Source organism: Patagioenas fasciata, chromosome 6 (assembly GCF_037038585.1).
Source record: "Patagioenas fasciata isolate bPatFas1 chromosome 6, bPatFas1.hap1, whole genome shotgun sequence".
In the NCBI taxonomy this organism is placed as follows: Eukaryota; Metazoa; Chordata; class Aves; order Columbiformes; family Columbidae; genus Patagioenas; species Patagioenas fasciata.
Genome location: NC_092525.1, coordinates 37,144,875 through 37,170,088, shown reverse-complemented (window position 1 = coordinate 37,170,088; position 25,214 = coordinate 37,144,875). Strand labels below are relative to the sequence as shown.

Below are 25,214 nucleotides of genomic sequence, written 5' to 3'. Positions count from 1 at the left end.
CAAATTTTTAAAAATTAGATATTGCTCAAAAAAAAAATCCAAACAATTCTGCAGAACTGGAACTTTGTTATCTTGAGTTTTCTTAACATTTTTAGCTATTTTATGACAAATTATATCTCATTTAGAAATTTATGTGTATCTTATTTTAAAAGTTCAGATGTTTGACATTTCAATTTAGTCTTTACTTTTTTTTGGAATTGTGATCCAACCAAAAGTCAGTCATTTGCACAGCTTTATGCTATCCCTTAGCAACACAGATGGAGCAGGTGGGGAGTAGGTGGAGTGGATTATGAAAAAAGATGTCTCATTCTTTGCAGGAATGCAATATCCAAATCTTAGGTGGATGTGAAGAGAAGCTGTTTTAAGAGCGGTTGGGGAAAAGTAAAGCGATGCAACAGAAGCCATATAACACATAGTACTTCTAGAAGAGCAGACATTTGATATATCAGAAGATCACACAACTAAACACTAGCTAATAATTTTAAGGTAGTCAGTGAGCCACATGTTATCCTGAGTCTGGAAGGCGTTAATTTTTAAAAATTCAGACCTGGATAAGCAGTATATCCTTGTTCTTAAACCAGCACAACACTAACAGTCCATTCCAGTGCCAAAGTATCCCCTATAACTGCTGGCAAATAAGTGGACTTATATCCTTACCAAGGACTAACCACGTCACTTTACGACTCTCAGATGAAGGCCTGAAAAGCACCGACTCAAAATCGAGAGGTCGCATTTGCTGAAATACGTGCGCATCACGAATCGGTACATGATCATCACAACTCATGGTCTATTTGGGTCCATCCTCTTCCCTTCTCAGAGCAACAGTAAGTAGATGGATGACAAATGATAAGAGGATGTAAGGTATTTACTAGTATGGGATAACTTCCCACAGCTCTTGCTGAGTATTTGGTGTAAAAGCAAAAACAACAATGCAAGGGAAAATGTCTAGATAATCTTCTTCAAAGAGCTCAAAAGGTGAACTGCTTGGCCAGCTAACAAATATTCTGTGCTTTTCACAACAACTGGATTACTATCTAGCTGGCTGGACTCACTATACCACCTCCCAGATGGTATCTTATACAGTAGAAACCACTGTTCATTTTTCATTACTCTGTTTTTTTAACATCAATTAATTTTCTGGTCTACAGAAGAGTGTTCTAAAGTGCCATTTGAATGAACTGGCTAGAAGATACTTAATCAATAAAGAACTTGCATATTCTTCTTCAACAAGATTTATTTAAAAATTATCTGTATCCCATGATCAGAAGGTATTAAATTACAGGACAGTATTTCATTCCCACAGTAGTAAAAGTATCTTGAATCTTAGTCACTGAATCAATTCTGTATCAACATAAAATCTGCCAAGTGTGGGCTGTTTAGAGTGAATTCTACTCTACATCTAGCAGCCAGGCTAACACCATCCTCTGTAGACAGAGGGTGGCATAAAACTTTAGAGCAGCTGCTCCTTTTACAGAACCGAAGCAAAGACAATCTGTTCTGCAAGCGCCGGCTCGTAGATCACTGACACAGCGCGTCAGGTTTTACAGCTACAAGGTACAAAAGCATAATGTATTACAACAAAGAAACTAATATTGGAACAGGTATAAAGGGTTAATAAAGAAAATATTGTTACTTTTTATGTCATCCCACCAGTGCATACATCTAACTGTTACAGAGGCATTTTCATAAATTTTATCATAGGTTATCCGGTGATTGGGTTTTTTTCCCTTCTGTCTCATACCTGAAAGCTACCATTAATATTTACCTAAGATATAATTAACACTGTTTTACTTGGACATATCTGCTCTAGAATCTATGCAGATGCACAGAGAAATTAGTCTTTGCAGGCATTTGTGAGTGCACGGTTAGAATTTTAACTATTTAATCACCTTTGCAAAACAACATCAGTGGCTGCCTTTCCACAACTGCAAAGTGTCTGTTATCCATTAAGCTGATTTCAGAAGCTTCCAACTATCATTTTTCAAATGTAAATATTTCATTCTATTGAAATGAATATTTAATTAATACTTCATTCATTTTTCAATGAATACAAATTAAAATCTGGCTAATTTTGGTTAATTTTTTCTGTAGCCAGCAAACCACTTTCACATTGAGGACGATCCTTAAAATGTTACGCTATGATTACATTTAATAATAGCCAAAAGACCCTCCCCTCAAAGCTGCTTTGGAGAGAAACAGCAGGAGAACAAAAAGCATTTAGAGAATCCTACGGACAAAATAAATCAGTTTTGAAACTGTTGAAGTCATTAGCATATTCATGAATGTTGAGTATTCTACTTACTAGGTCATTCATATTTGTCTGACTGGCTGGATGAATTTCTTCCAAGAACTCCAGCACATAGAATGTGTATCTGTCCATAAGATGAACACCAATCCCAAGATCAGGTTGATGCTTAAAAACAACACAGAGCAGTTATTGGGCATTTGCAGGAGAAAATTTGATATTTATGAGAGGGAACAGAATGTAATACCATGTTACAAAAGTCAAGCAACACGATTTTTTGTTCTTAAGCAAACTACACCAATAAAATGGCTGTGAAGAAATATATTGTTGACAAGCTAAATAATACAGTTTATCTTAATTTTCTAGACTATAACCTGGTAATCTCAATGTCTGCCAAAAAGCAGGGAACCCCTTCTTCTTAATGGTCCAGCACAGGTTTGTGGGCTGCCCTGAGCTGCTTACGACTTGGAAAACAGGTCTGGGAGAGACAGTGTATTTACAGCACTGTGTGGTTCAAGTAATCCTGACCTGTTGGTTTTGGTCTGGCTAGGATCTCTCCCCCATCACTGCCTCTGTATTCAGCTGGGATGTAATTACAGCAGGTGAAAGGTAGGCATTTTTTTGGTATATCAAGTGTAAGAAGCCCTAGACTGAACATTTGCCCACACATCTCTCTCAGCAGTCTTCCCATAAAATTTCTTCCTCTCGTAGGCAATGCATAAATTGGCTGTAAGCACAGAATCCATCATTAGCCGGGTTCTTTGGGGCAGTGCACAAAAACAGGCAGGAAAAGTACACCTAAAAATTTTGTCTAAACCAGACTTTGTAACTAAATGCCTTACACATTCAGCAATTAGAAGGGAAATTTTTAGTTCACAGTCAATACGACCTGTGCTTTTAACTCAGGTATTCTGAAAATTGTCTTCAGGATGACAAAAATCTACTTACTGATAAAGAATCTTCTCCTACTTGGCTGCTAGCCAAGGCCATTATATTAGGTGAATAAAATCGTTCATACATAGATGCTCCTTGACAAGTATCAATAATAAACAACAATTCATTGTACCTGAAAGAAATAAAACAGCCTCCTTACCCACCTCTCCTTAAATTGAAAATCATATACACACTTTGCTTTTTAGTTACCAGGACAGCTGCTAGTAACCTAAGAAACACAAGAGTTCACACCGATTGACTGTAACAAGCAAGTTGAGTCGAAACAATAGATTTGAGCAGCTGTAACTACAGGAAGCTGAAAACAAAAATTAGAGCTCTTCTTTCTAAATACACACTTCAATGCAGATGGTATCACTGCTGAAGGTAAGTCATGCCCACCAGTAAGAATTCAGGCATGTTCATGAAATACAGTATTTAACTGCTAAATAATGCTTTTTTTTTTTCTTACCGTCTTTTCTGCCACATTTGTTCAAAGGCATCAGCAAGTTCTACATTTGTGATTTCTTCAGAATCTTGAAATTTTAGGAAACCATTTCCACCATGGCCTGACAGAAAAAAAGGGAGGTTAGGCAAGTATGAAGGTTAAAGGAAAATACTTAGCCTGGTTGACCATTTTCCTGAAAAACAGGCGAACACAATTCTCTTTCTCCGAATAGGCTCCAGCAAAAGAAAATAAGAATAGTACACATACATCTTTTAAGCTGGAAACTATACTTGCTAAGTAACACCTTATAGATTTTCTCCTAATTACTATGACATGCTAAAAAAGAAATTAAATCATTTTGTTGATCCTCTTGTTTGTTTGGTCTCCTGACAGGATTTCATGCTTTCAAATAGGTTCACCCAACTGAACAACAAAAATCAATAAATTGTATACAGAGACCTGTAATTACCTGTCATATATATTAGAATGTTGCTTCTGTCATCAGAAAGAAGACGTTTAGATCGTGGTGTGCTTGGTGGGATTCTTCCCGTTAAAACACGCAAGAAATTTTCAACAGTAACCTACGAATAGAGGCAGAAAGTAATTTTCTAAAGAGAAAAAATATTGATTAACAACTCTAGGCTGGGTTACCCAAATTAAAAATGGAACACTAAAATATGCAGTGTATCTAAGCAGACACAACACTGCATGGTATAAACTGCATAAACAGACATTTTCTGTTTAAGGTTTTATTGTACATTCACAATAATATGGTACCTTTTACTTCATCCCACTAACATCAGTCTGGTCTTAATTATATCCAATAAGTCCACTACCATTATAATTTCTAAACACACTTCCATTGATCTGAAAACTTGTCAGCATATAGCTTTGTTCTGCCAAAGCTGCTCAGGTACTCACAAAATGCTCCAGCATTAGTGTGTGTTACCATGGAAAAAGAAAAGTTTAAATTCCATCTGCAACTCAGGAAAGGAAAAACAACAGCAATTTTGGTTACATAAGTCTCTGAGTGATCAGGTAAGACCCATCTGGATGGTGATTGTAAAACATCCTATAAAACACCCCTTCCTCTTCATGCAGATGTACAGAGCTCAAATGCTAGCAATGAATCCATATTCAGGAAGAAACACTATAAAAATAAACTATCTCTATTTCAGTGTTGTATCTTCTCTATACAAAGCTTCAGAGAAATAAAACATCTACTATGTACTTAAAGACACTCCTGTAAACCTTTTGGTAATGATTACACAGCACTATTAAACCATGCAACTGATGTCCAATTTAAGATCAACTAGTAAAGACACTGTCTGTTTCAAGGAATATTACACTAAAAATGAGAAGGTGATAGAATGCAGATTTCCACATAGTTATTACTTTAGAGTAACGATTAGGTTATGCTTTTTAGTTTGATAAAAGCATATACTTAATATTAGAAATTTAAGTAGGTCTCCCTAATAAACATTTCACTTGAACAGCAGAAGTTTCACAGTGGTTTTAGGTGTTTGCAAGATGAGACATTGACCAGCCATTTCCAAAGAAGAGAAATGTCTGTAATGTGTTGTACTCCTAAAACATACAAGGAGTTCCATACATTCTTTTAACTGTGGAGATTCCATTATTTAAAATAGCAAATACACAACGTTTTTCTAGTATAATAAATTTCAAACACAAAACCAAGTATCAAAGAGGGGAGGAGTGTGTGTTTTAAACCTATCCGTTGATAGTAAAAACCCAGCCCAAACCCAGTAATGTGAACAGAAAGGCTTCCTCAGATGACACAGATGGATAAATCTTTAAACCAACACTAAAAACAATGACTTCAAGGATTTAATTAAAGTGTAGTCACCTCATAGCTTCTGTAATCCACTTCGACATCGTCTCCATAGACATTTAGCTCCATGTTTTTATGACTAAACACAGTAGCTGGTTTGGGATTTCTGGGATTACATGCCATATCATCTGCTAGCATCAGGACAATGTGACTATGGAAGATAAGACAAAAACATTTCAGCCATTCTACTTTCACATAACAGTCAAACTGAAATTACAACACCACTGTCCTGAGATTAAAACAATAGCTTATAACATTAAGAAGATACTTGGAACTGTAAGTGAAACTTTGCTTAGTTACACTCTATTTCCTTATCTGGATCTTCACTATTATAAAGATACCACACACAGAGATATGCAGCTGGCTGTTAGTTCTCTACAGGATTAAGTTAGGCCAAAGATGAGCACAAGAGTAGTTGACATTAGCAACTTCATGATACGGACTTGCCTTGATCTAGGCTGGCAGAACTCTATAAATAATTTGGAGATTTTTATGGGGTAGTAAATCACTTCATGCAGCTCCATGGAAGAAACCCCAGCCTGTTTGTATCCTCTCAGACAGATCAATTAAAAACATTATGACAATTTTAATTACATTTGAGGAGCTCCTGCACATTTCTCAAACCATTATACTACATCTGATACACCACTGTATGATTATGTGTATTAATGGAATTTTCCTGAAGAACACAAGTGGGTTGACACCAGGCATTTTGTCTTCTTAATAGTGCCAAGAAAAAAAACACCCAACCCAGCATTTCATAGTATCAAGAAGAAAGAACAGCACATTATAAAGCTGTTCCAAATTTGCATGCATCCAGAGATCTGTATTTCACCTGCCAGGGTCAGGTTTGGGTCAAAATACGAAATAACAAGTAGTCACTGGAGACTGTCAGCACTAGCAAGAATGTGCCAGAGATGTCTGGAACATGGTGAAGTCAGTTCTCTCCTTAGACAACCCAGTCTTGGATATACAAGGTGTTTCCAAAAGACGGACCCAATTTGAAATCACGTATATATGAAATTGGCTCCATCATTTTGAAACATGCTGTAGTTTCTCCTCTCTGTGTTCTCACAAGCAATGCTTACAAAACAAAACCTGTATCCTGCAGGAGAACGGTGCCAACTTAGACTCTCAGGAACACAGTTATAAATTCAACCGTGTCTTGTTATTTAAACACTGCTCCTGCGCTTGTCATCGTTCACTTATACTGCATAATGATTGCAGGAATCAAAAAGAAATTCCAGATTCATTCTGGCTTGGGGTATTTTTTAGCGAAACTTTTATGAATTGGAGCATTGTGCCCACAAGTCAATACACCAGAGCAACTTGCGTTTATGAAACCACCACCCATTTTCCTAATGAGTTCTGCTGGTGGTTGACATCTCTTTAAGCCACCAAACTGATATAGTTCCATTCAAAATGAACCTATGTGCAAACCTCTCAAAGAAAAAAATCAAATGTGATAAATGTTTCTTTTTAAGATGTGATTTTGGGGGTCATTTTTTGGTGTTTTGTAGAGTTTTTTGTTGGTGGTGGTGTTGTGTTTTTAATGAGGTTTTGCAGCAAAGAGAGGAAAACAGGTAGAGGAAGAAGTCTGTCTAAGGGAGAAACCCACTCAAATCCATGTAGAAATTGCTGCAAATGGGAAAAAAATGGGTGTACCCTCTCTAGGTCTTCTCCAATGTCTTATTCCTGACCTTAGCCTCAAACATTCCTGGATTCTCAATTTCCAGATCCTTTGGTATGAATAAGAAATAGATCAGGCTACTGAACAACAGAAATCTCCAGCCGTGCTGTAGGTTTTGTGGTTATTTCTAAAACTGCCATTTATTTTGACGTTAATGGTGAAGATGGATGGATGGATGGATGCAGCGAAGATGAAAGTTCTCAGCTAAGGGTAGCGCTATTGAAATAATTTCTAAGGTAGTGTTCAGGGCAACTCGGTTTCAAAAATTACACAGGAAATATGACAGATGCTTCTAAATGAGATTTGCAAAATAAAATTACATATTTCTGTAGCTTTCAGCCCATAGTGCTTAGGCAGTATGTTCCCTTGGATTTATAGCCACCAAATGCTTCCAAAAATTAGGTTTCAACATCCCCTCTTTCAAAATAAACACAGGAAACATGATGATACTGCCACTGCATTCACGGTTGAGTGGAAGCTAAGTGAAGACTCCACATACTAGTTTTGGACTTGGACAAAAAAAGTCATACAAATTTAATCCAGCAGAACATGCAATTTGCAGAACTGGAGAGGGCCATACCTCTTTGGGCGACATGATGGAGAAACTAGCATTAAAACTAACATTAAAAACCAGGACCAGCAGGATTTCCATAGGAGCCTATGGATACATTTGGCCTAATATTCATTGGGTGCTGGTGCCTAGAATTTGCTTCCACAGTTCTGGTGCAAGTAACTTGCATTCCAAAACAGCTGGATGGACCTGTACAAATACCCCAGAACTTCCAGCAGGAACACAACGAAAAGACACTTCAGAACAGTTTGTTCACCTTCCTAATCTTGTTATCAAAGAAAGGATAGTACTTTCACCATTGTACCATCACTAGAGAGGCACAATTTAACGGACAAAGCTTCTGGTTTCTCTACAAACATCACACAAAATGGGTTTTTCAAGGCTACTTTCAATATGTAAGAGCTGCTTTGTTCAGGGCCTTTAGTTTAGAGACTCTCATTGTAGTTGTAGATGTGGAAATCTTACATTTGAGTACAGTTAGGGTTGCTAACACCTCCACACTGCAAGGAAATTAACGTACAACAAAAGCCATACCCAAGAGTAGGAACGCACTTTTCAATTTGCATGTTATGCTTTCACCAGTTTACTAAGTGGTACATTTTAGTGCCTGGATAGCTCCTCATGTTTTTCATCTAATTAATCTGTTCCAACTGGAAGTTTTATTATATAACCTTGTGTTTTGCCGTTGGAACAACACTGCTGCACTTTTCAACACGCTGATGTGATCGCGTCCTTCCTTTTTACTTTTACGCAGTTAAACTGGGAAGAGAAATGTATTTTTATACCACTTCAGACAACACGAGACCTTTAATAGCACATTTGCAAAAACAATGTATTCACCAAGATTCCCTCACCTATCAGGAATGCCCAGTCTCTTGACACTTCTGTATACTGAAAGAGTATTTGCCACATGACGATAATTAAACCAGAACCGAGATGTGCACACCTTGAATTTTTAAGGAGGGAAAGAAAAAAAAAAGTGTATTAACTAGTGTGAAAGATACAAATTGCCCTGGCACATTGCATCAGAAGAACATGATTATAGGAGTATCAGCAAACTTGTAACAAACCGGAAAGAACACAGCAACATCAAGAAACTTGTGATATAAGACATATAAACCTTCATTGTTCCAAAGCAACAAATGCTGAAAATGGAAGTTAAAAAAAATGTTAACTGACTCACGGAAAAATTGTCGTTAAACCCAACTAAGTATATACAGTGGCACTTCTGGGAATCATTCAGCAATAGCAAGTGGATAAGCTGAATTTTTCATTTCCTTTCTCCATATCAAATGAAAGAAAAATCAAAGGCAGAGTTCTCATGTCAGTAACAAATCCATTCCACCACAAAGGAGTAAGTGAAGCTGTGCAGAATTCACACACAGGGGAAAATGCACTGAGGACGTTTGCGTTTAAGGAGTCAAATATAATAAAGAGCTAAGCGAGCTCTAACCAAAATCTGAATATAAATTCTCAAAAATCTCAAAAGAGTTCAGGCTCTACTGTTCTAACTGGTGAAGAGTTGAGGATCAGCCATTCTTGTACTTACAACTACTCCCTTGGTTGGATATTATTTAATCTGTCCTCAAAAACCTCAAACCAATGAGATTTAAACAAAAACCTTCAGAGGCAATCTGCTGTAGCTCCTTCGTAGCCTTATCATCGTCCTTCTGTTTAACCCAGCTTCACTACTTTTTGTTTGTTCCACACCAAGGACAGGAGTTCTCCTTTGGAAACAAACTTCCTTCTCTTTTACATGCCTTTCAAATAGGCAAAAGAAGCAGCATTTTAGAAGGGGTGACTTTAAAACCACAAAAATAGAGACATAGGAACGAGCATTTAAGACAGTTTTTTCATTTTTCAGCTTTAAATGTACAGTTCTAATTTAAATAGAAACATCTTTAAGTTATACTACGTAGCACCTTATTCTCTAGCCTTCTCATAAAAATAAATGAGTAGTAGCTTAAATTACAATAAAAATTCAGCCTGAAAGGATCCCCTTGCGTGTCGATCATCCCGTCAATCAGAAATTTCAAAACAGCCCATGGGAATCAGTCCATGAGAACACTTGCCTTTCAGCAACATTTAAGGCTCTGAAAACTAACGGTGGCCAGTCTCGCTGTGACATTTCCAGACATTGTCACCTGCCCCTTTCGTCCATCACCTTCCTTACAACACAGTGCAAAACGTGTCTATTCTTTAAATACAGCTATTCACTCCACAGCATTTAATTCAAGCGACTAATGAGATGGGATTCCAGTATGATCCCAGGCTGGAAGTGCCTGATAGCAGTAAAACCATCCATATTTTACTCATTAAAAAAAAAGTAGCAACTGTTATAAAGCTTAATCATGAACTATCGAAAAAATATAACCAGCAGCAAATTTGTTAAGGACAGAAAGTATAGCTCCTTGAACCTAATTTTCCACTTTCTTTGTGTGTTTTTATGGGTACTAATAAAAGCACCTATTTGTTAATAGCATTAAAGCAGTACTTTACGTTTTAATAGTTACAAGTTTGTACTTTGTAAAATATATCCATTATTCTTTCTAATTCAATTAACTACTGTTAGCCTTCCATTTGTATTGCTCGATTTTAGTATCTGGAAAACAAACAGCTGCTACTGAGTAATTACAACAGTGTTCTGAAACAAATTAGTCATTAAGACCTGAATTGTGATTAAGAAGCAATCGTGTAGCATGATTCAAAGCTAATAAAAGACTCATGGCAAAGGAAAAAAAAACAGGATAAGAACAGTTTATCTAAACATTATGTTGCCTGATTTTCTTTTTTATTCTAAGCCTGTTATCACAAGTTAACAGGTTGAGTAAGCAGAAAAATCAGAAATAAATTGCACCTTTCTGGTCAAAGAAATATACATCTCTGATATCAGAATTACGCTTTTGTTCAATATGCAATATGGCAATTGAACTGTTTTAATGCTGGCAGAACCTTCGTTTTATGAATCCTGCCACGTAGCCAGACATTTTGAGTGCCTGAAATGCAGTCGTGCTGAAAAAATAATTTTATTATAGTGTAGTAAAGTTTCAAATCTTTCATTCATTTCAAAATCTTTATCTTTCCGTTTCTTACAAATGAACAGAATTTTCCTGATGAAAAATTGTCTTTTTTATTGGAAGAAAACTATCTGGATCACACTTACCAAAACTGCCCAGTTATTTGTATGTCCACTTTTAAAGAACTGTTCTGCTTGATCCTGAAAAATGGAGAAAATATTAGATGTTTATCAGCAATAAGAAAGAAATGACCACTCATATTTTTGTTGTTTCCACAGAACAGTGTTTGATGCATGTTTACCACACCTTAACACTGAATAAACCTTACAAAAGCTTCAAGAGGAAGTTTTACTTACTCCCTTTTGTACATTTCATGCAAGCTAATTGCTCCAATTCTTTCCCTGAAACTTGCAAAATAACAAAGGAGTAAGAATTAGTCACTTTCAGCTTAGTTAAAACAGCCAACACATCTCTATTCCAAAGGACACTCCAAGAACAAAATAGAATTATTTATTGACCTGCAGCTTCTTCCTTAATGAGAAAAGAGACTTGGATTAATTTCTGTTTTCTTTGTTCCTCTCATCTTTTCAACAGCAGGTAAGCGAATCTGCAATTTAAACCCATTTTAACTCCAAGGTGGTTACATTTATCTTCCAAAATAAGGAGCTGACAACAACAAAATTCCCCGTGATCTGTGTTATCAATAGTTCCCACTATGCTTCACAGAGGAGACGGCATAAATCAGGGCACAGAGAGAGGATAAGACTTCCCAGAGGTAAGGGATCGAGTCTGTCCCAGAGCAAGAATCCAGACTTGCTGATTCTTAATCAGACTCTGGGACACAGGGCTGACACCTGTGGGCTCACACAGGACACACAGTAACAAAAAAAGCAGTTGTTAAAATATATGTAAAATATACTGTGCTTCATGTAGTAAACAATTTGCAATGTAATTAGCAATGCAAAGACTCTGAAAATATTCCTATTGGCTATTTTAATTAAAAAAAATTGTAATTAATTTCAAGTGTAACATTTTGCTAAAAAAAGCAGAATTCAAATGCAAACAACACTCCAGATGTAGTGTGGGCACTGTGCAAAAAGCATAATTATTGAAAAATGAAATTACTCCCACTTAAAATATATGAGCTCCTTCTGTGTGTAAACGCCTCACACCTGTGAGAACCACATGTTGATCAGCCCAGGTGTGCAGGGCAGCTCCACCGCCTGGGAAACTGCCCACCACCCCAACCCTGGTTTTTAACCAAAGAAACTCTATCGACACATAATTCAGCCGGCAAGTGTCCGGAGACGGAACTTATAACGCCAACTACTGAAAGTTGCACTCTGCAGCCAAAGAGAAACTGCGTTTCGGAAACCTGCAAACGTATTAAAAGACGGGTGGAGTTAACTTTAAACAGTTTAAACAAGTCACACGGGCCTGCCGACCCCGCAGTGCCCGGACCGCACTGTCCCGCATCCCCAGAGCAGCGACCCCGAGCCGGGCAGCCCCGCAGTGCCCCCGCCCGGGGCCGAACGAGGCGGAGCCGGGGGAGGGTCCGCCCGCCCGGGGAGGCAGCGCAGCGCGGGCACCGGCAGCCCCTCGGCTCTGCAGAGCAGATTTCGGCCCTTCGCAGAGCGCTACGAGCGCCCCAGGGCCGCTCCACCGGCGCGGCCCCCGGAGCGGGCTGTGCCTGCGGGGGGAGGCAATGGGGGAACCGGCAGCACAGAGCCTGCAGCGCCGCCCGCCCTATCCCCCCTCCGGCTGTTCGTACCTGGACGCCGCTGGCGAGCGCTGCGCCGCAGCACCCCAGGAGCAGGGCTGCGGCCGCACGGACCCAGCAGGCGGCGGGAACCGGAGCCGCCATCTTACCGCGCCTCCTCCGCCGGGCTCCGGCCGCCGCCGCCGGAAGGGGCGAAGCGGCCTCTGCGCCTGCTCCGCGCCGCCGAGCCAGGGCTGTGCCCGCTGCGGCCGGTTCTCCGCCGGCGCTTGGAGGACGGTTCCCCCGCTCTGAGCCCCGCCAGGCTCTGTCACGGCTCGGAGCTCCGCCAGCCCCCGGGGAGCTTGCTTTGAATTCGGTTTTCACAGCGCCGAGGCGGTAGCGGCAGCGGATCTCACCGCTGGGCTCTGCCGCAGGGACAGCGCAGCCCTGAGCTTGTCCAGCCCGGCGGGCGGGAGGAAACACGGTGGCCTCGCATCTCGCCTTTGGCTCGGGGGGCTCTTAGGGGTTAACCACAGCCATTTATCTCAGTCTTCTTTTAAAAATATGCTCAAATCGCTGGGCATTGTTGAAATTTAAAACATCTTTTTAAGCTTCCATGCTTAATGCCTTACAAATATTCAAGCCTTCTATATGGGTTTTGTCTAATAGTGTGTGCTTTGATCCTCAGCGCATAGCAGCTGCTAAGACTTGAGATAACTATGAAATTTTGCTTAGGCCTTGAGAACAAGTCGACCAAAGAAATATACAAGATGCTGCAAGGATGAGAAGCTCACTAGTTAGCTCAAAATGTAACTGTAGTTTGATAACAGTGGCTTCATAGCTACTTCTCAGGCATCCTGGACGTCTGTTGAAACTCTGCAACGGGCCAGCAGAATTATGTCCTGAGATGACTCAATGCCATACAGGGACAATGTGAGTGAGGGGCTTTCATCCCCAAACGACCACCAGGGACCACCGGAGGCTTTGTGCCCTGTGCAGAAATAACAAGCTGACATGGCAAAACGTTCCAGTGCATCCTTCAACACCATGGTGTGAATATGCACTAGACAGGTGAAACTTTGTATTAGATAGGAGGAATTTTTGTTACTTTTTGCATATAAATATCCCAGGGAAACTTCTTTCAGGGAAAGCTACTGTAATCCAGACTCGTGCAACTCTGTAATAAAACAGTGTCATGTCTCTGAGCGCTAACTGGCGGGTTTTTGCACTGCAGATAACAGACTTCATCGACAAGTGAGCAGAAGGGCAGGGGACACGGTGACCAAGGGTGGCCTCAGGCCTTGGTGGCTGCAGGGCAGAGCTGCCTTGAGGGCAGAGGGACCACATTTGGTGGGGAGAAGGGGGGGAATCCAAAAGTAGATGTTTCGTGAAGACGCCTTGCTCTAGCCTCGCCTCAGAGCCCATGAATCATCAGATTTTTATTTCAATCTATTGAACTGCTTGGTATGATTCTATTATTTCCACTAATGCATCCTGTCAACACCTTTGTTCAATTGCCTGATGCCTTCCATTAGTGAAGATTCAGAATCTGCCCTGAACCGTGGAAGCTATTTCCTGCTCCATGTACTTGTCATCAGTAATGACTTTCTCAGACAAGCATATTTCCATGTATTGGTGTTGGAATTTCAATAACATCACATTTGCTGTTTGAAAGCATCACTGGTTTCCTTGATAAAATAATCACCTGTGATTGGATCACCTTCTAATTTTGCACCTAAAGCTAATGAACTTAGTCCCTTTCAATGACTGCAGCCACCAGCTCCTGTTGTGCCTGAACACACCTACTGAGAAGTGCTTTGAGCATCTGTGTCCATTGTTGCCTGCTTGTGAGCCACACTGTTTATCTTCTTGCTCCGGAAAGCTAAATTAATTTTAAGTCTAGAACCAAACTTGAGCTTTTTCTTTGCCCTTTCAATTACTTCCGCTTAGGTCTCCAATCATTCTTAGATGTGTTCAAGTTGTGTTGGTGACACTGAGGAGGGGCAGCTATCTTTTGGAGCACGTACTCATGCAGTTTTATAAACTGGTGAGTTGATTTCATGCACTTTGACTTGGTTAATTCCTTATTACCTCTTGGCTCCCACACAGAGTTAGGCAGGTAACATGTGACAAATACAAATGGTCTCAACTCTTTGACTTCTTTCTGTTAATCTAATCCTTTGCTCTTTGCACTTATCACAAATATTTGTCCTTTGGTACCATGCATTTTGGTCAACAGCTTTTCCCATAGAAATAATGTCATCAGCTGTATCCAGATGTTGCATCTTTGAACCAGGCATAAGTCCTGATGTTCATACTGAATGAAAAGTTAGGTCATGTGTTACAAAAAGGTAACTTGAGCTAACCAAGAAACATTCCTAACATGACAAGTAAGAAACACCTTTTCTTTGAATAGGACCTAAAAACATCCTGTTCACTTAAAAACTCCCGAACCTTCTGAAATTTGCATCACAAGTGACCTTAATTTTGTCATTCTCTGAAATAGTCCACTTTTTAGCTTTAATAACACTCTTTTAAGGTCACTGTGTATTATTTGCTACATTAAAAAAAAGGATATGGAAAAAAAAACCCTACAGATTTCTGTCATGTGGCATTGGAATGATGTAAGCATAGGTTATCACCTATGGACTCTACAAGCAGATGTCTGCTATTTGTGCTGTGCAGTCAAGAACTGTAGCAAATTATCCTTACCTGAAAGATCATGTGTAGGGGATGAGATGTTTAGGACACCAGGTTTCACCAATAATCATAACAGTTTAAGCAACTTGTCCAGTCAATATTGCTGCTGTTTTTCACGGGTTATTTGTAGCTGGTTCTGCAATCTATAGAAGGGTTTAGCCGGCTCTTAATGTCAAAGCGCAGCTGCAAACAAAAATACCAATGATCTTTAATTTTGTTGGCTTTAACCTTGATTATATTACCTATAAGTATCATAGTGTATCTTTTCCTTCTTCTGTACTCTTGATCCTTGTTCTGTGTTTGTTTTCACCAGATTTGCATGTGCTGCCTGGTAATTTTCTACTGTAGGAAATAAAGAAATATGTCTTTGGCTGTATTTAATATGCTGCAAAAAGAAAAATGAAAAGCAACTCTTGCAATGAAGTAAGTCAACAAGACTGATTCTTAAGGAATCATCAAGAATAGCTCAACTGTATTATCTCACTAAAAAAATGCAGATTTATTACTTTATTCATTTTGACTGTAAAAAAAATCAGAAAACTCCCATTTTTATATTGCTTGAGGTTTTTGTGCTGTTCAAACAAGTCTACTACAGTTTAGTATCTGAGCAGATAAAATGGCTGTCTTCAAATATAGAACCTGGATAAAACAACAGTCATCAAATTAATGATTGATCTTATTCATTTGGGTGTTTTTTTCAATTTCTGTTAGTGGAAGACTAGAATCTTTGTACTTAAAAATAGTTACAGTAGCAAAGTAATACTGATTAAAGATATGCAAAAGTAATATGTTGAGTGTAACAGATACAGAACTTCCAAATGAAAATGCCTTGAAAGAAGACTTGCTTCTGATAATTGCTGAAGCAATTGTACTGGACTGTGTTTCTCAATAGATTATTTCAAAACACTGATTAAACATATTAGAACGTACCCTTCTGTTCATCCATAGCATCAAGTTGCTTACCTCTAAATCAGAATCAAAATAGACAATATTTTTTAAGGCTATTTACAAAGTGAAATTATAGACATCATTTTTTACAGTGTCTTTTGAGCAGAATAGAACAGAGACAAAACCCTTGAAACTTACAATGAAATTCAGTTGACATTTGTTCTTGATGAATTAATCATCTACCTTGTCATCACTTCTGTTCTGTCATTAACGACACAAACATCACCAGACATGGAGTTTCCATAATGTTGAATTGTGTAATAATCCAGTATTTAATCTTCAGAAGACATGAGGTTACAAATGGTTCCAACAGCTTATCCTGTTGGTAAAATAAGTAAAATATGAGAAAACAAATTATGAAAAAGCAGTGGCAACTTGTTGACATAGTTTATTAGGTATAATGGCAGTCATGAAATATGAATGCAGATCACCTTTGCTCTCAGTGCATCAGTATTTTTCTCGATAGAAAACAATGTTGAAAACTTGTCAAAACATTCTCACTCATTAAAATAACAAAATATGTGAAAAATACAGCAGAAAAAAAATAAAATTAAAATTACCCTCTCCATTGTATTTTCCCATTCATATTTCAAAAGGGCTCATTCTCAAATAGAAAATTTGTGGACTTCATAGGGAAAAAGATGAGAATATTAATTAAATTGCCTTAAATAAAGCTAAGTGTATAACCGTGGTTTTACTCATGGATCCAATACATCGTGTCTTAGAACATTAAGAATCATCATTTTTATTCCACTACCACTTCTGAGATCTTTATGATAAACCTGTCACGTGTCCCAAACACACCAAGCATCTGAAGGTCTCAGGCAAGTTGTCCCTGCGGTGACTGCGCTGACGTGGTCTCAGCTCCGCTGGTTAAATTAACTCAAGTAAAGGGCCGTGTTGCTGATGGACTCATTTTAGCTCCCAAACTACTACTTAAAGTTATTGTGTGTATTCTTAGACTACTCTACAGCCTCCAATCTAAATATATCCTTTTGTCCTCCAGGTGATTTTCTTCCTTTGCAAGCAAGCGTTTTTTCACTCCATTGAGGACTACTCATCAGCTATGTGAGAAAACAAACCCCAGGTTTTAAAAATTAAAGGCTGAAAACACATCAGCTTTGCTTGAAAATGTATTAGATAGAATATATGAAAATTGTATTAGAAATAAGATATACGACGAGCACTGAGTCAACGTTAAAAAAGGTTACTCATATACCAAGTACAGCAACACTGATTAACATTAAATATTTGAACAGTGACTAAAACTGGATCCGGTAAATTGCCAGGAAAGGTTATGTAGATCACTGTGTGATGAGTACTGAAATGTTACTAGAACTGATTAGTGGAAGATTGCACTCGAGAAGCAAAATTTAAGATGAATCAATAAATAGGCCATTAAGAAATCTGAAGAAATATTCTCAACAGAGGAATTGTTTAACTTTTAAAACCATAAATACGCATGATGATTTGTTTTTCCAGGAGTTGTGGGGCAGAGTAGATCAAAACAGCCCCCAAAAATGTAGACGAAAGCTCACTTGTACTTTTTAGAGCAGCTGTTAGGCTGTGAACAAAAGTGGCAGCGGCTCAGCAAACCTTAGTAATTTCTCTGACTACTCAGACTGCGTAAAGCAGAACGTTTGGTCCCTCTGTAGATTCATTTAGCAGGAGACGGTAAAAGCTGCTACGGATCAGTTGGAAAGTACTCATGCTGAACTAAGCACTTCAATATGCTGTAAATTCTAACGGCGCTCTTTGAAATTAAAAGTACCTATTTCTTTGAGTGTATTTACTGGAAGCTGTTCCCAAGTAGGACTGCCAGAATGACTTCATAAATTGAAATCATAATGCTTGGGAGCCAGATTTTGCTATGATTTATAAGAATGCAATCTTGTTGAAATTCCATCCTGTGCAGAAGGTCACTAAGAGGCCTTTTCTCCATTACACTGCAAGGGGAAATTTTACTTAAAAAATTAAATGAGTTATTATTAAGCAGAGAGTCTGGATGAAACCAAGTAACACATTCAGCAAGAAAGTAAACTGGTGACTAGGCACTCCCCCGAATACTTGCTTTCCTAAAAGCCAAATTGTGTGGCTTAAATTGATTGGGATATTATGTAAACTGAAGAGAAGGCCTACATGAGAAGGCATTCAGCTATCAAATCTATGGAAGTTTTTCTATATTGTTCTGCAACTCTCTCACGAATAAAAGATGCCAAACACTTTCTTTTTAACCGTCTTTATCTTCATGTTAAGGAGTGTCTCCTGATAAGATTTTTCTAACTGCAAGACACCATCAAGAAAAAGTCCTAGTGATAACAGGAATTACTAACACATGAATATGTGCCTGTTGTTTCTACAACTCTGTCCTGTTCTGTGACCTGAAATAATAGTTTTAGCTGCTAAATATGTATTACATGAAAATGTAAAACTGTATTTACTGCAGTTAATGACCTTTTACATTTTAAGATAGGCATTTGAATGTACATGTTCATTTGAGGTGATTGATTTTTGTATGGAGAAAAGACACCGACCAGTCAATCAGTTTCAACTGATCAGTGTCTTAATGGATGCATTTGCAGAAGTATTATCTCAGTGAAAATCGGCTTTTTGCACTTTAACTCCCTGGCAATTATCAAGGATTCCCTTAAAATTTCTCTCATTTCTCTTATTATAATGTTATGTTAAAAAAAATATTGCACTTGGAAAAAAAATATTGCTAACAATACTTTACTAAAGGATAATCATTAGTGTCTACTTATTAAAGATTTAAAGCTTCAGGGCCTGCTATGCATCCCAATTTTGGAGGGATGTGCAGGGCCAGTGAAATGGTCGGGCTCCCTACTGTTCAGTGACCCAAAACCACAAATAGCACAAAGTCAAAACAGAAGATGGATTAATTCAATATGTGCCTGGTTTGGATTCTAGATATTATAAAGGTGACTTAAATCTGCATCTGTGACATCCTCTTTTCATTGTTTAACAGATTATTAGCTTTCTGGGCTGGAGGATGTGACCTCCTGACAATGCATTGATCAATGGGAAAAGAAAAAAGAAATAGCTTCCTTTTGGAATTCTCAAAAAAACCAAGTTTTTAATAAAAGATCCAGGGTTTAAGCCTGTCAAATGCATATTATTGACTAAGGTCTATTAGCTGCATGGTCATATTACACGTGTCTCAAGGAAATAATACATATATTTATCAGGTACAGAAACATATGCTCTATTTGTGGACTGCAAGAATTCAGGATCAAAGTTTTGCATACAGTAGCTTAAAAACAAATTAAGATTATTATTTTCAGGACAATGACATCAAAGTAATGATATAAGGCCAAGGGTACATAAGTTCACTTGCTACTTAGCTTTGGAATAAAGATGATAATAATTTGATTTTGCTAAATATAAAAATAATAAATGGTTTGCATCTGTATAGCCCCTCTTACCAAAGGATCTCAAAGCATTCAGTGTTAATTTCATATCATCTTGAAACTTCAAATCCGATTCAAAAATTTGGGTGTTGCTACTACATGTTTGTTTTTGCTCTATTATCTGATTCTGTTTGCCTGCGTATTTCTGCAAGATAAGGAAAACAACCTCCACTTTTTGGTTGTAATATATTATCATGTTGTGAGAAACATTTTTAATACAAATTTGCTTCCACGGATGAATTTTTCTGACAAGTTTCTAAAAGAGCCTGCCTTGTATCCTCACCTAGGAACCAGAACAGTATAAACCATCTTTTCCATTTCCTTCAGTAATTCTGTATCTAGTTGTGATGATCTAAACTTGCCATATGGGTTTTCAAATCCTATTGTGAAATAAATTAATCCATTAGGCTATTTATCTGCTTAGAATTCTAGAAATCAAATGTATTTTCTCTCTCCGAGGAAATCTTCAGGGGTTCATAAATGAAAAAATTGTTTTGGAAAGGGAGGATGTCTGTGTGTATATTAGTAATATTGAATGGTAAAATCAGTCTTTTTTTTCCCAGAAATTGCTCATAACACTGTTTCCATAAAAGAAGTCAGCTAGGAAAGCTGTACAGCCTACATCTACAAGTCACGATTCTCTTCTTCTGCAGCCCAGAGGCTGAGGGAATAAAAAGTTTCAGCAGAAAGCCAGGAAATGCAGTAGAATATCATTAATTGTCAATCAGCTTATATAGAACAATAGAATGTCAGCTACACTACAGGCCAATTTTAAAGATTCCGTCCAAAACTGACATGTAGGTGATTTAGCTGTATAATGTAGAAGAAGTACTTTAGGAGATCTTTGAATATTCAAATCTTTCCCAAATAGTACCAACTCAGCTATAAGCCACCAGCAAAAGAAACGGTAAAGACTACAGCAAAACGCCTGAATCCAATCCATTTGTTGTACAGAATATACACGCTTCAGAAAAACAAACCAAACCAAAAACGCCCACCAAAAGCAAAACAAAAAACCATTACTTGCTTGGAATTTATTGCTAATAAACTCATTTCTGATGTACCAAAGTATTCAAACGCATAGAATACACTGCCTGTGTGTTCTGAGAGCCGTGAAAGGCATTTTTAAGGCTGTAAACTTTGAGACAGCCGTACTTGCAAATTTTTTAATAATCAGGACAAAACATATTAGTGATTCCAGTTTTATAAGACAACTTGAATAAAAGGAAATAAAAGATACTGACAAGCCTTGTTTTGTGAACTCACTGAGATCCAGAATAGACAAGGAAAAACATTTGAAGCAAGTGATCACTTTTTCAAATACACAAGATGAATTTTTTTTCCCCCTGAACATTGATGAATAAATAGGAAAGCTGCAGCCACAGAGTTTGTCACTTGTACGGCTGTGTCATTTCATAGTAACTTGTCTCTTGAAATAAGACGTTCACATAGGGGCAGAACTTAGTAACAAGCTTCTCCTTCTCCATGACTCCAGCACCCAGCCAGGCTGTGTTTGCTTTCCAGAACATAACATCTTAATCAGTATTAGTCAGACAGGGCCAAGGGTTCTGTTCAGCACTGTAGCTGAACAACTACTTAGTTTTTATTGGATAGCATGACAGGAAACAAAAAGCATTGTGGTGATTCAAGAAGTGCTGATGATTATTAGTAATTTCAAATGTTTAAAACTATTCAGTATCAGCCTTTATGCAATATCAGGCTAAACTCTGTTCTCCCATTAAGCCAAACATTTTCAACCCATGCTTTGTGGAATCTGAGTTCAAGTTCAACCATCATACAACAGTTTCATCAACTGCTTTGTTACCTTTGATTAATAAGCTGTCTGGCAGGGTGTCGTCTACCAAAAACAGGTGTTTGATCCAATTCTCATTTGTTATACTGTCAAGAAAACATTCAGTGAAGTCGGTGACTAAATTCAGGCAATGTTCTTATACATCAGCAGAAAGTCAGGATTAATTTTGAATCAGCATTATAACATTTCCATGGTTAAAACTTTTCCCAATTTCTCTCATGTTTTCTTTCAATTCATCTCGTATCTTAAATTGCAACTTCTTTAACTTGTCCTTGTTCTACATCCTGATTTTTATCTAATTATAATGTAAGGTGCATCTTTTAATCTCTATATATTGCATTCTATTCAAGGCAATGCAAAACCAGAAAGTTAAATGGATGAGTTCAAGAACCTTAAGTCATTGAAAAAGGACTTAACTCAATCAAAATTAAAATTCGCCTTTAAAAACAAAGTTGTTCTTTACAATAGAATTCAGAGCTGTGAGCCAGTATCTGCCCAAATTACAGCCTTCTTAGGTTTAGAAAAGAGGGGTTTGACAGTCATTTCTCACTTCATTATGAAATATGAAAAACATGCGGAGCTTTAGCTCTAAAGAAACGAAGTTATTTAAGACTGAAGCACCACCAGTGGCTGACTGACATTTTTATAGCTACTGCTTTGTGCCAAATACTGACTTGACTATACACTGAATAGGGAAATAGGTGACTTTACGTTTTACCACTGCACTACAGTTGTTGTCAGGATTGCTCTCAGCAAGAGCACATGCCAACGTTATTCCATTGCTAATCCTAATTATTAAAAAACTATCACATCACAAAACAAGATTTTTTTGGTCTTAACTTTTCTTTTATTCTTTCGCATACATGTACAACCTGACCAAATTAATAGTACTTCTGTTTGACTACAGTGAAACGAAAGTCTGTATTTATAAATGTCCTATGGGCCCTTTCCTATTTGAAAAGAGCCCAGTCAGGAACCCAGGAATCTGGGTAAAAAGAATTGTATCAAACTAACTCACCCCTTTTTCCCTGTGAAGATACAGGGTTTCTCAGTGTCAGCAATTCCTGAAATCATGGTATGACTTTCCTAACCCCTTCATGTAGGAAGTTGGTATTAGTTTCAATTCATTTAGCTTCCTATTAAAAAATAAAATCAAGAGGTTTATCTTTTCACGAGCTGTACTTTGTATCGAGGTGATTTTCAAGTAGGGAAGATTTTCACCATATAATTGAATAACAGGTTATTGTGTCATAAGGCACTGATCTATTATACCACTGAAATAAAACCCAAATGACAAGTAGCAGAGATTCAAACTTTCTAACAATCTTATGCTGTGCTTGAATTCTTTTCTGTTCTCACCACCACCACTCACAAATCATTATTCAGTTCAAGCCGATTTCATTAACTGAATTTTGCTCTGTTTGTGGTTTTCCTTTATTTCTTTTCCCTACAGCTACCCAAATTTCCATAGTTCATAAAGAGTAAACAAAATGAACTGAAATGGTTGTACTGTCAGTGGCTATTTGGGGAGAATTCATGGATTAGAACTGTGTTTTGGCCATGTGCTGTACAAAAAAAAGTCACTGGTACCGCTGGCAGATAACAAAGCCTAGGGAAGTGGTAGTGGGCAAAGTGGTTTCTTGGTGAATTGCCTGCAAGCGAGTACATGAAATTATACATCAAAGAATAAAGAGTGGGTGTTCATCCTAGAGTGGAAGAATCTATGTGAGAAAAGAGAGTGGAAAGCAGAGCTGCTGGGAGCCTGCTGGATAACCAGCTAAAGGTGAACCCCGCTGCAGCACCAAGGGCACTACACAAATTCCATCCATCAGCGTGAAATAGAACGAGGATGCTACAGACAGGCTGAAGCACATCAGTACCTGGCACTGGCGCGACCTTTTCTGGAACAGCGAGTCCTGTTCGATGCCTTTGCTGAAGATGCCTGTTGATAAACCACAAAGAGTTCAGGGAGAGTCAAAAGAATGATTACACTGAACTGGAAAGTAAAAGCTACAGCTATTTAGTTTATCAAAACAAAGGTTAAGGAGTGATTTGATCATGGCTTTTTTTTTCCCCTCAGCAGATTTAAATATGCATCCTCAAAGTTTTAAGCCGCACAATCTTCTTTCTTCCCTCCCAGGTTTTATTCATCTTGGTGTCCACAAAAGTTACACAAAATGGTGGTCCTGGGACTGAGTGAGAATTAGATCCAGAGATTATATTTTCTAGGTAGAATTTTCACTGCCTTTCAATTAGTGCTTTAATTCACTTAACTAACCTGTTTAGATATCCACAGAAAACAACAACAACAAAGGTTTAGCAAAGTGGAAAAGAAAGGGGAGGAAAACCAGCAAATTTAAGAAAAATGTGAACAACACTGTAGCAAGAGTTCAGAAACAGGCTTCTTATTCAAATGAAAAGATTGTTTTAACAATCTTGGATTAATTTACACCACACTAGGCACAACACGGGGCTGCAAATAAGTTCTGCCTTAACATTAAAATGCACACCATTTCTGGATCGGAAGCATGTAATTCAACACATTCTAGTAAAAAGGCTACACATAATTGTTGCTCTTACAGAATCTAGAAATTCAAACGGTCCACCTCTCTTGCAGCAGCCTGTATAAGTGCATCAATCCAAGGACATCAGTTCTAATTTTAAGAAGACATCTAGCAGAGCAGCAGCTTATGTGAAAAACGACAGCTTAACAGACACTAGACAAAAAACTGGGGGATTCTGAAGTTATTTTTGAAAACACAGAACCTAGTTAAGCTTTGACTGAAGGCTATGGGTGTTAGGTAATTGGTTTAACCCGGGAGAAGGCCCAGAACAGCATCTTCCAGCTGACCTCCTACTAATTTCATATTATTTCAGCTTCACGTATTTACTGGAGGAATCAACAAGAATGAAAAAGGCATCAGTGCAATGGTACAGGATCCATAAGATGTTTTCAAGATGGATTTCCAGAGCTGTTATTATTTTGACAGCGAAATTTTGTTCTCTCTACTGTAGCTTCTTCCCCTCCAGAAGGCGTGGGAAGTGGTAGAAGCAAAGCCCAAGGGATCCTTCAGCCTCACCCCGTACCATGAAGAGCTGCCCGTACTTTCAGGACTGGGCACTGCTCTGGAGTTCAAATCCATGTTCCCATTTCTGTGAACTTGTTTTTTTGCATCCTGTGTTATTTTCTAAGGCAGTAAGACCACTTGATTTCCAGCCACACTCTTGATCGGATACTGCAAAATGACAAACAGCCAACTCTCTAACAGCTGCCTTTACGTTACCTACATACCTGAAATGACAAATAACCCAGCTTTGTATTTAGTTAATATATTCTTAATCCTTTGTTGCTGATATTCTTCAGAGCCTTCGAAAGGCATCCACCTGTGACCCTTTTTCAGTATGGGGATTTGGCCGAGGCAAACGTGCAACAAATTACTTCTAGAAGGAGGTACCATGTTATTAGATCCAAAAAATATCCCTTCCAGATACATTTCAGGCATTCAGTCTGACAGATTTCCTAAATGGCTGTATTTTTTCAGAGGTGGTAATTTCTACAACACGGAATTTGATTTTGGGCAACAAAAATCGGATTAGCTAGAAATGACTCTTTTTGAGCAATAATTTAGATGTGCATAATGATCATACTTTTATGGCAGAGCAGCCAGAATTTTTATTTTCTGTTAGCGTTATCTAACTGAACAAAATGCCTGGGAGCTACAGGAAAGAACAAACATCTCAGACAAGACTTCACACAAAAATATTTCACATTCCTGGGGAAGATGCCATGGAAAGCGTGTGAGAGGAAATATTTGTCTCAGTCAATCCAGGACATTGGATGAGACACTAATTTACCCATAAATGTTGAATATA

The 25,214-nt window shown here is 38.1% G+C and overlaps 1 protein-coding gene across 2 annotated transcripts in view; it reads right to left on the bottom strand.

Moving 5' to 3' along the window:
• The window catches only part of PIGK (phosphatidylinositol glycan anchor biosynthesis class K), a 71,894-nt gene extending 55,497 nt beyond the window's left edge, over positions 1 to 16,397 (bottom strand). Inside the window, exons 1-9 of one of the 2 annotated variants that reach the window (XM_071810559.1) lie at positions 16,239 to 16,397; positions 15,165 to 15,335; positions 10,900 to 10,953; positions 8,591 to 8,682; positions 5,491 to 5,626; positions 4,093 to 4,204; positions 3,648 to 3,744; positions 3,194 to 3,311; positions 2,303 to 2,413 (exon numbers count right to left, since the gene is read on the bottom strand). In XM_071810559.1, the coding sequence (XP_071666660.1) occupies positions 2,303 to 2,413; positions 3,194 to 3,311; positions 3,648 to 3,744; positions 4,093 to 4,204; positions 5,491 to 5,626; positions 8,591 to 8,682; positions 10,900 to 10,953; positions 15,165 to 15,176 (732 nt within the window). In that variant the 5' untranslated portion in view covers positions 15,177 to 15,335; positions 16,239 to 16,397. Of the gene's footprint in view, positions 1 to 2,302; positions 2,414 to 3,193; positions 3,312 to 3,647; positions 3,745 to 4,092; positions 4,205 to 5,490; positions 5,627 to 8,590; positions 8,683 to 10,899; positions 10,954 to 12,524; positions 12,738 to 15,164; positions 15,336 to 16,238 lie in introns of those variants that run through there. The other variant, XM_065842746.2, reaches the window with a different exon arrangement.
• Between the last annotated feature and the right edge of the window lie 8,817 nt (positions 16,398 to 25,214).